The sequence below is a fragment of the Brachionichthys hirsutus genome, chromosome 10 (assembly GCF_040956055.1).
Source record: "Brachionichthys hirsutus isolate HB-005 chromosome 10, CSIRO-AGI_Bhir_v1, whole genome shotgun sequence".
Lineage (NCBI taxonomy): Eukaryota > Metazoa > Chordata > Actinopteri > Lophiiformes > Brachionichthyidae > Brachionichthys > Brachionichthys hirsutus.
In genome coordinates this window covers 10,680,440-10,691,250 of record NC_090906.1, presented here as the reverse complement: position 1 = coordinate 10,691,250, position 10,811 = coordinate 10,680,440, and the positions used below count along the sequence as shown (strand labels likewise).

The following is a 10,811-nucleotide window of genomic DNA, read 5'->3' as shown; positions in this document are numbered from 1 at the left end:
CTAGAAGGACAGCACATAGCATAAACCCTGGAGAGAAGGCAAAAGTGTCCATTGAGGAATTTCAGAGCATAAAAAAGGGACTTATTTCCGATGTGAGGCAACGGCAGAAATATCCAGATATATTTCATCATAAATTATTTCAATTCGAATGCCAATTATTTTGTACATTTTGTAGAACCATGCAGATTCATGCTTAGAAGAAATAAAGAATGCAGAAAGCAGAGGTGATCGGTTGTTGGCGCATGTGGGATTGGAATGAGCTCGGAGCAGAGGGAGCGTGGGAGGACGGCTGTTTTTACATCCGCTTTGAGAGTCTCGGTGTCAGCCAGAGACTCCGATGAAGAGATGATTGTATCAGGACAGTTCTCTTCTGGGTTCCTGCAAAGAGACAGAACCTAAAATTAGACGAAACGGGAAGTCAACCTCGAAATAAACTTGTAGAAAGGCCTCACTCATGCAACGGCGGATTGTTAACTGGTTACTGCCACCATCTTTAGCATGCCACTGGGTTTCAGGGACATTTAACATCCAAAACTTGTGTCTCTGTTTAGGTTCAAATTTGCTTTTCAATTCATTTCTAATCAGTGTTGTTGAGGTTTCTGAATTTTTATAACACACATCTGATATAAAACATGATGTATAGAAATTAAGCATAGATAGACATTGTTAATAAAGCATGCACAAGCAGGCATCACGTAATTTGGAATTACATCTGTGGAGTGAAAAAAAAGTAGACAATTTGTGTGGAACATTTTCTACAAATTTAAAATACATGATTATATATATGTGTGTAAGGATGTGGAGATAGTTGATACAGTCACTGCTCTCAGACAAGGGACATTCTGAGAACACTTTCAGGACAGTTCTTTCCATAATCCATTTTTTTCTGCCTCTGCCATCACTTTGCCCAGAATCCCTGCCAAGCTATCCAGATGTGCAACAATGCAAAGTCTGACCAGTAGCCAATTTTATCTTAATCTCCACTCTAAAAAAGATGATAGGTTTTTGCAATTGAGAGGCCAGCCAATTTAAATATAGATGCCCACTGTACTGCACTGCACTGGAACAAAGTTAGATTTCAGACATTCAAAGTCAGACTGGGAACAGACGCTGATATTGAATTAGGCTCTATCCAGTTAGGAGGGTGTGTTGGCCGAAGGGTTACTACACTGCACTGGGAACTAAAACAATATATATACTTCTACTTCTTCTGATCCCCCTCCCCTCCCAAAAAAAGGATGCATGACAAATAAAAAAGATAGAAAATGACAGTGGCTCCACAGAATGTAGTTAGCAACCAGCATACCTCCAGTTGTAGAATGGACTTCCTTTCATTTTGAGAACTGAAAAACAGAAAAAAAAAGACAAATTCATCAGTAGGTTTGAAACATCAGACAGAAATCTCTCTCTCTCTCTCTCCATGCACCTGTGCATTCACACACAATCAGACTGTTTAATCTGTCAGCGGATTACTTGTTGCAGCACAGCCCTTGGGCTCATCTGCACAAAAGCAAACAACATCTGGACCGAGTAAAGACGACCGTGCAGCGGAGAGCTGCTGGAGATTTGACAGACCCCCAGCATTATGTACAGGATACCAGCCATGTAGCTGTTGTCCTCTAAGAAAACCTGTCAATATCAGGGCTTCTTTGAAGTAACCCCCCCCCACACACAAACACATCATAGGCCTACTTGTGATGCTATGATTGCATGTAATGCATCTGCAGTAAATGACCTACATACTGCATAAGGCATCAATCTGTGGCATCTTTTCAGTTTGGGGGTTTAAGTCTGGCCTGATTATGCAGTGAAAATGCAAATAGTATTCCCTAGAAAAAGAATTGGAATGAAAATCAGAGCAAAAGATTTCTCATCTTCATGCTGGATGCAAAAATACACAACTGGGAAAAACAAATGAAGTCTTACAAAAGTCCTTGAACTTATCAAATATTATTGCAATTATTATCTTCACTGACTTTTAGTATCCCTTTAGTATCAAACATAACATCCTGCATTTAATCATCACTCATTAGCGGCAAATCACCTCCGTAGCGAGCAACCGCTTTGTTTCTCCTTACCTCCAGCGTGGACGCTCTGGAGTCCGTGGTCTCGCTCGGCCCGATGCTCCTGGGTATACTGGACACAAAATACCCAGCTCCTTTGGGAATTATGGGCTGTCGCACAACCACTTTGCCCTTCCTGGTCTCTGCCAGGAATAGACTGTACCAGTAGGCATCACTGGAGATCAGGGTGGAATCTGCAATGGTGGAACTCCTCTGGCTGATCATACTGTTCCTGCTGATCACACTGTTCCTGTTGGCTGGGGGGATCTTGATGGACTTCGGATTTGGCCTTTGACACTTCAGCACGATGATAACCAACATGGTTATCAGAAGCAGGAATGACACCGCCCCTAAACCGATGACTAGGTACAGGTTCAAGTCTGTGAAGGCGTACTCTATTGGCAGTTCTGTGGTCTCTGAAAATGACATGACATGTTCCACGGTTGATATCTTGATGGTCACGGTAGCAGAGAGAGCAGGGTCGCCGTTGTCCTTGGCAACAATCACCAGTTGCTGCTGTCTTGGGTCTCTGTGACTGAACATTCTTGTTGTCCGGATTTCGCCATTGTACTGATCAAGGCTGAACAGGGTCGTGTCTCTGATCGGCAAGAGCTGATATGTGACCCTGGAGTTCTGTTCGGAATCAGCATCGATAGCGATCACTTTGGCCACCAGGTGCCCCTTGTCCGTGGACCTAGGGATCACCTCCTCAACAGTAGATCCCTGCGCCCGCCAAGGTGACACTATGAGAGGAGTGTTGTCATTCTGGTCCAGAATGATAATGTGAACCGTGACATTGCTGCTCAGCGGGGCGACGCCAGAATCTCGAGCCTCGATGTGGAAAAGGAAATCTCTCTCCCGCTCATAATCAAAAGTCTTCAGAGCATAAAGATCGCCATTCTCAGGGTTGATGGAAAACAGCATTGACATGGACGTGTTAACGATCTCCTTCTCCATTATGAAATAAACCAAGTACTGGTTCTCATTGAGATCTGGGTCAAATGCACTGAGAGATGTCAACAACGCCCCTGGTATATTATTCTCCGCAACGTGGATGGTGTAGAACGACTGGGGGAATTTAGGTGCGTTGTCATTGACGTCCAGGATCTCCAAACGGATGGTTTCGTCCTCGGATAAGGGTGGCGAGCCTTTGTCTGTCACCCTCAGTGTGATGTCATATTTACTTGTGACCTCTCTATCCAGTGGCTTAGAAACCAGCAGCTCAAAGTAGCCCTCCGAGGACTTGTTTAAGAGGAACGGCAGAGTCTCCTGCTGACTCAAAGTGAGCACCACTTCTCCATTGAGCCCGGAGTCCCTGTCTCTGACGGTGATCACCGCGATCAGCGTCCCCACAGAGGCGTCCTCGGTCAGCAGACTTTTCACAGACTTGATGGCCACCTCTGGGTAGTTGTCATTCAGGTCAGTGACGAGCAGCATGACTTTGCAGTGGCCTGACAGCGAGCTCGCCCCTCTGTCCTGAGCCTGCACGAACATCTCAAAGCTCTGGCTCTCCTCGTAGTCGATCACGCCCTTGGCCTTGATCTCGCCTGAGTTTGGATCGAGCGAGAAGAGCTCCTGCGTCTTCTCTGAGGTGTACAGCGTGTACGAATACACGAGCTGGGAGTTCGTGCCTTCATCGAAATCTGTCGCGTTTAGGGTCAAGACCACGGTGCCCACGGCGGAGTTCTCCGAGACGTTGACGGCGTACACGGGCTGACTGAACACGGGGGCGTTGTCGTTGATGTCCAGAACGTTGATGACGATGCTGGCCGTGCCGGAGCGGGGGGGCACCCCTCCATCCACAGCGGTTAAAATCAGATTGTGAACGGCATGCTCCTCTCGATCCAAATTACCTTTCAGCACCAAGTCGACATATTTGGAGCCGTCGCTCCCAGTCTGTATGTCGATGTTGAAGTATTTGCTTTCGCTGAGATGGTAGGTCTTGATTGAATTTGCCCCCACATCCGCATCCACGGCGTTTGTCAATGAAAATCTCTCCCCGGGAGGGGTTGCCTCAGAGATGTCCAAGTGCATTGTCCTTCTGCGGAACACGGGCGCGTTGTCGTTGATGTCCATGATTTCTAACTCGATGTTAAAAATGCGAATGGGGTTTTCCAGTATGACATCCATCTTCAGGAAGCACGAGGTGGTTTTAGTCATGCATATCACCTCCCGGTCTATTTGAGCGCGGATCACCAGCTCCCCGGTTTCTTTGTTGATGTCGAGGTAATTCTTACTGTGAATGACATCGAGCTTCGCGCTGCGCTGCACCAAACTGCGAACATCCAAACCCAAATCCGCGGCGAGGTTGGCGACAAAAGAGCCCGCTTCCATCTCCTCCGGAATGGAGTAGCGCGTGATGGATAGCGCGCATCCCCATATTGCAATAAATGTAAAAGCAGCCGCGATCAGCCGCGTGCGTAAAGGTGGAATGACGAGCGCCATCGTTTCTAATCTAAAAAAAAAAAAAGGAGACGGATCAGGTTGTCTTGCTGAAGAGGAGCGCCGGTGTCATTCTTCCATCCGCGCGTTCCGTGGAGGCCACACACACACACACACACAACAGGCGACAGGACAGCTGGAGGAGCTGCGCTCTCACGGCTGTGCTGTGCAGGGGCGTAGGCGGCATCTGCGTGGGCTGGTGGCTTTTTACTGAAATTAAGAACAGCGCATCTGGAAAGTGTGAAATGAGAAGTTCAACTTTACTGTTATCCTTTAGTGTCCATTGTGGACGGTCAGACCCATAAGCCGTGCAGTTTGCTCTCCTGTCAGTATTTATTCTTACTGCTGTCTAAAACATTTTCAACATAAGACGAGGTTGGTCTTCAGTAATCATCTCCTTTAACTCCATCTGGTGACAATTTAGAGAATTACAAGAATGTCTGGACACCACCCACCAAACACACAAATACACTCACACGTAATAATAATGCATTTATTTTGGACTGAAATACACTTTAATATATACAACATCTAATTAATCGGATTTAATGCAGGTAGCATGGTGATAGATTTACTATTAGCAAAAGTATATTTGTACATATAATTGAAAGAATTTTATAATTATATTTTATGCTGCAGCGTTTTATTTGTATATTCTAGCTGTTTTCATAAAACCTATGTATCTTGCCACCAACTTGATTTATACATCTGTACACCAGTGTGTAAAGCAGGAGAGGAAATAGATAGATCACTTCCTGTGTCATATGAGGCTTAATGAGCCTGAATTTACTGTACATGTCATACTTTATGTGTGTTCAAACTTAAATCTGAAACAAGTAAATTATATCTCAGACAAATACATGAATACAACGCTGAACTTGTTTTATAAAGGAGAGACTTGAGGTAAAAACTGGTTTGTTTCTTTAGACTTATCTGTGAGGAGAAGGTGACCTCTAGTGGAGGAAAAGAGGAACCTCATCATTTAAACAGACTTGATTTTTCCTCATAAATTTGAGCATTTACAAAAATGTATGGTAAAAAAACAAAAAACAACAACAACAACAACAACAACAAACAGGAGAATAGCTTGTCAGCTTCTGAGAGCAAAACTTTCACAGGAGAAGTGATTTACAAATATTAACAGAAGAAAATGGATGACATAGAAACCATACACAACATTTACAGTATACTTAATTATCATTTATACATAGCATTGCTTATAAGACCATCATCTCGGTCGAACGGTTGATCGTAGTGTGAGACGAATCTCTTTTTCTTTCCAAAAGTAGAGAACGTGTTGTACACATCCAGTTCCCCTCTGGATGCCAGCTTCAGGGTGCTGTATTCGGTTGTGGTGCCGGGTATGTACACATTGTGCTGGTAGTCTGGTGGCCCGGAGGGAGGCTGGCTGTATTTCGGAACCCATGAATAGTTGGGAACCCCTCCTTCGTGAAGAGATATCTTGCAGTCTGTAGAAATGCATTACAGTTTATTTTTTCAAAAACCACATATTTACACGGGATACACTTGAACTGTGTAAAGTGGTTTTAAGGGAATCTTCTTATTATTATTTTTTAGCCTTTTCACATTAAAGCATTGTGCTCCTTGCGGGGCCTTAAATAATCCCTGCGTTGGTGCATTTAAATCTCCCCCTACAGTTTTGGGGCCTGGTATTATCTGCTTTGTACTTTACTCAGACTAAATCCCCCCCTCCCCATCGTCTTTTATGTTAAAAATAAAGAGCATAAATTCCACAGCGGCCACCCACCTTTCACATGGTTTCCCCAGGTCCAGTACTGTGGTCCCACAGGGCAGGAAAATCCTTCTGCAGCATATTTCTGCTGATGAGAAAGGGTGCCCTCCATATTCGCTGAACTATACCTGAAAACATGAAGAGACGGCCTAAGCATTAGCGTGTGTGTGTGTGTGTGTGTTTATGGTCCAGTTATGTGTTTACCTTTTGTATGCTGAGTTTCGTTGGTTCTTGGTCAAGGTGCAGTCCTTGTTTGAATACTTAAGCTGAACAGGTATAACATAAAAATAAAGATTACAAACACTCAAGCAGACAATTACAGCATGCTTATGTCTTTGTATGAAATATTCATGCAAATTTGACCTGCATGAAATATCTAGTAACAATATGGAATATTCCATGCAGCCAGTTATTCGTGCCGACAGGCTCGAGTTAATAAGTTCCAACTAAAGAAAGTCTGACATCAAATTTGCTGAGAGATCAGGAAAACCTAAGGGCAGTAAATAAGTTTTAACCAGTCCATTAAAGACACTGCATAGTTTCTCACGTTGATTAATTAATTCATAGACCCCATAATGCAAAGAAGAGGAAAAAGTTGCCACATCTCCTCCTTAAAGTTGAAACCATTTCAAAACAAGGCGACGTGGAGCGCGTTAGAGCGCCCCCTGGTGTGTCAAATGCAGTGGGACATCTATGTCCTGCAGCCAACGCTGTCATTTTTAATTAAAACAAATAGACATCTACAGAGACGGAGCGAACATAACCTTTCCTGCTGCGCTATTTGATGTTACCTCGTTTGGGGTCGCTGCTCTGTTGTTGACCATTTCGTGACTCTCCAATGCGCTCCAGCCGGAGGTGGAGTGATCCGCGCTCTTGGCGTTATTCTGCTGGACCGACGTGACCGGACTGCAAGGCTTCAGGAACATGAAGTCGCTTTTGGACGACTCTGGTGTCAGACACATTTTGTAACAATAGACCTGAGGCAGTGCGCCCCCGCCGCCGCCGCCGCCCGTCTCCGCGCAGCCCGAGGCGCCTGCGGACACCCGAACGTTCAAGTTGGACTTTTTAAACACTTTTGTGCTGCTGGACGTCGCTGGGCCAGAGCAGCAGCAGCAGATAAAGGGAAAGTGGGAGTCTCTGTTGGACGGTCTGCCCTTCAGGCTCCGCACCGCGACCAGGACGATGATAGCCACGAGGAATGTGGAGGAGATTGCGCCCAGAGACACGATTACGCACAGGGCGAAGTTGGAGCTGTGACGCGCGCTCAGTGACAGGTCGCCCAAATCGGGCTGCGAATCTGGCAGGCTGTCAACCAGTGACAGGATGATGGAAACCGTGGCCGAGAGGGGCGGCTGACCATTGTCCTTCACGAGGATGACCAGTCTGTGCCTGGCGGGGTCGTCCCGCACCAACGGCCGTATCGTCCTGATCTCGCCCGTGTACAGCGCAATGCTGAACAGACTCGGGTCCGTCGCTTGGAGCGTTTGGTAAAAAAGACGCGCGTTCTGACCTGCGTCTGCGTCCACAGCTCGGATTTTGGCAACAAGGTGACCTGCATCCACCGACCTGGGAACAGTTTCAATGGCTGCGGTGCCGTTCGGGGAAGAAACGGGCGACACGATCACTGGCGCGTTGTCGTTCTGGTCCAGAATAAAGATGCTCACCGAAACGTTGTTTTTCAGAGGAGGGAAACCGGCGTCGTGCGCCTGGACGGTGATCTGGAAGTTTTTCAGTTGCTCGTGGTCGAATGATCTCAGCGCGTAAATGTTCCCGTTGTCTGAATTTACGGACACGTACGTGGACAAGGGCATTCCTTGTATATCACCTTCCAGTATGGAGTAGGAGAGGTATGCGTTTTGACCTGAATCCGGATCCCGTGCGCTCACGGAACAAATGGAAGCGCCGGGCGCGTTGTTCTCCGTTAGATACACCGCGTATGAGGGTTGTTTGAAGCGAGGCGCGTTATCGTTCACGTCCAACACTCTGACCGAAACGGTTTTCCTCGTGAACCGAGGCGGGGAGCCCGAATCTCGCGCGGTGAGGGTGATGTTGTACTCCGCTGCCGTCTCTCTGTCCAGAAAGTCACAAGTTACCAACGTGTAGTAGTTTTTAAAAGAGGAGTGGAGCTGGAACGGGACGCGGCGGGGGATCTCACAGTCCACGTTCCCGTTCTCACCCGAATCTCTGTCCGTGACGCTGATGACGGCGATCACCGTTCCCGGGGGCGCGTCCTCTTGTACCGGCGTGGACACCGACGTCAGGATCACCTCCGGGAAGTTGTCGTTTCTATCCAAAACGTTCACCAGCACCTTGCAGTGAACCGCGACGGCGGACGGACCCTTGTCCTTTGCCTGGACGTAGATTTCATGCATCCTGGCCTTTTCGTAGTCGATCACACCGTTGACTTTGATTTCGCCCGTGCGCGAGTCCACGCCAAAGAGCTGGCGCACTTTGATGGGCGCGTGTCCGCTGAACGAATATGTTATGTCAGCATTTGGACCCTCGTCCAAGTCGGATGCGTTGAGCTTAATGACAACTGTGCCTTTAGGTGCGTTCTCTGGAAGCCTCACTCTGTAAAACGACTGGTCAAATACCGGCGCGTTATCGTTCGCGTCCAAAACGGTGATGTCAATTTGCGCAGTGCCGGATCTCTCCGGCGCGCCTCCGTCCACCGCCGTTAGGACCATTTGATGCATACTTTGCTGCTCTCTGTCCAGCGCGCTTTGAAGGACAAGTTCTGCAAATTTGCTGCCGTCGCTACGCGTCTGGATATCCAAAAGGAAATGGTCATTGACACTCAGCAAATAGGTGCGGAGTGAGTTGGATCCGACGTCCAAGTCCTGCGCGCTCTCAAGTGGGAAACGGGATCCTGGCGCAGCAGATTCCGATATGTCCAGATTAAACTCTGTCCACGGGAAACCAGGAGAGTTATCGTTCACGTCCAGAATGTCCACCTCCACCCTGTACAGCTCCAGGGGGGTTTCTATGACCACTTGCAAGTGAAAGGAACAGGACAAACTCTGTTCACATAGTTCTTCACGATCAATTCTTTCATTGACGAATAAAACCCCATTTTCCAGATTGACCTCCACGTATTGCTTCTTGGAACCTGATACAATCCGGAACCGGCGCGCGGAGAGTTTCTCCAAATCCAAGCCCAGATCCTCTGCAATATTGCCCACGAACGCGCCATGCTCCAACTCCTCAGGGATCGAGTAGCGAATCTGTCCAGAGACCGCGTCCAATAAACACATGAGCAACGCAAACACTGCGTTCCATCTCCCGCGCAGTCTTTTCTCTGTCCTTCGCGCGTCCATCTGGCTGAAGTAACACCACAACTCACACCAAGAACTCACTGTAGTGCATGCGCTCTTGCGTTATGGTTAAAACCTGCCATTTGGCGTGTCTGGCACAGCGACTGTCTGCCCGGAGAAAGGAGAGGAGAGATAGAAAGGGATGTGCAAGGGCTACTAGCCTCACAGATTAGTGTGCGTTTTGTGTGCGCGCTTGTGTTTATTATTGGCCCTACTGCTCCAGTGGTGGGGGAAACGGCAGCTGCTCGGGTAATCTTTCCTGCATACTTGCATCACAGACTCTGGGATTTGAACACAAGTCATACAAGCTGGATTCAGTTCCTTAGTAGAGCATTTTATCACTTTGAAGTGAAAAGCCTTTCACTTTTTTATACTGTATATGAAACCAGTCCAGAGGTTCAGGTCTTGTATACGTGAAACTTTTCACTGCAGCAAACTACAGCAGTGGAAGGAAATCAATTTGAAAATCCTTCCATTTCTATCAAAGGAAGATGAAATAACAGGGCTCAAAATGAAATCAAAGTAAAAACGAGAAGATGAGGCATTAACCCCAAACCGCCTTAAATTTAATGAGAAAAGGAAACACATGAAGCCTTGAGAGGAATACAGGACTTGATTATAGCATTTTCACAAACAAAAAAAGGTCTGCATATTAATTAAATGGTATAGAAACAGAATGGTATAGAAACAGAGGAATATTATGATAGATTCGAGTCTGAAGTCAGCCTTTGGAGAACGGCTCAAATTCCCAGACATCATTAAATCATCCTGGCAGCTATCCCTCCTCTTTAAAACAGCTTCTCTCAGCATATTTTAATGTATTAAACCTGGAATAGATAAGGTTGTATCCGTTTACCATCCACTTCAATGCACCGCCCGTTTGCTCTGAAAAGCCCAGTTCCCCTGGTTAAAAGCTGAAAACACAATCTGTCTGCAGGAACGAAACTGCAGCAGATGGTGAGGTTTTTCATGGGCTCGTGCTCTTTTTAATTAATGGAATGGAGATTAGAGGGCATTTTCCCTGGATCATTAGTGAACAGTGGAATTAAGACATTTTGTGAGGAGTAATCCCAGAGCTATCCATGCGATGCACATGTGGTTTCCTCTCTGTGGTCATGCTGTCCTGCTTTTCACAGTTATAAGTGCATGGCATCACTTACGCACTGCAGAAAGTAAGTAGCTCGGATAAGGGGACCCACATTTAGGGATAAAAAAAATACAAAAGAGATTATCTCTCTG

The 10,811-nt window shown here is 46.6% G+C and overlaps 2 protein-coding genes across 2 annotated transcripts; both read right to left on the bottom strand.

Moving 5' to 3' along the window:
• LOC137900310 (protocadherin alpha-C2-like) lies at positions 1 to 4,508 on the bottom strand. The gene is made up of 3 exons (XM_068744374.1): positions 2,079 to 4,508; positions 300 to 395; positions 1 to 27 (listed from the first exon to the last, which is right to left on the bottom strand). The coding sequence occupies exons 1-3, from the start codon at positions 4,506 to 4,508 to the stop codon at positions 1 to 3; spliced, it is 2,553 nt and encodes an 850-aa protein (XP_068600475.1).
• Positions 4,509 to 5,702: 1,194 nt separating this feature from the next.
• LOC137900309 (protocadherin-10-like) lies at positions 5,703 to 9,575 on the bottom strand. The gene is made up of 4 exons (XM_068744373.1): positions 7,050 to 9,575; positions 6,463 to 6,524; positions 6,274 to 6,386; positions 5,703 to 5,974 (listed from the first exon to the last, which is right to left on the bottom strand). The coding sequence occupies exons 1-4, from the start codon at positions 9,573 to 9,575 to the stop codon at positions 5,703 to 5,705; spliced, it is 2,973 nt and encodes a 990-aa protein (XP_068600474.1).
• Between the last annotated feature and the right edge of the window lie 1,236 nt (positions 9,576 to 10,811).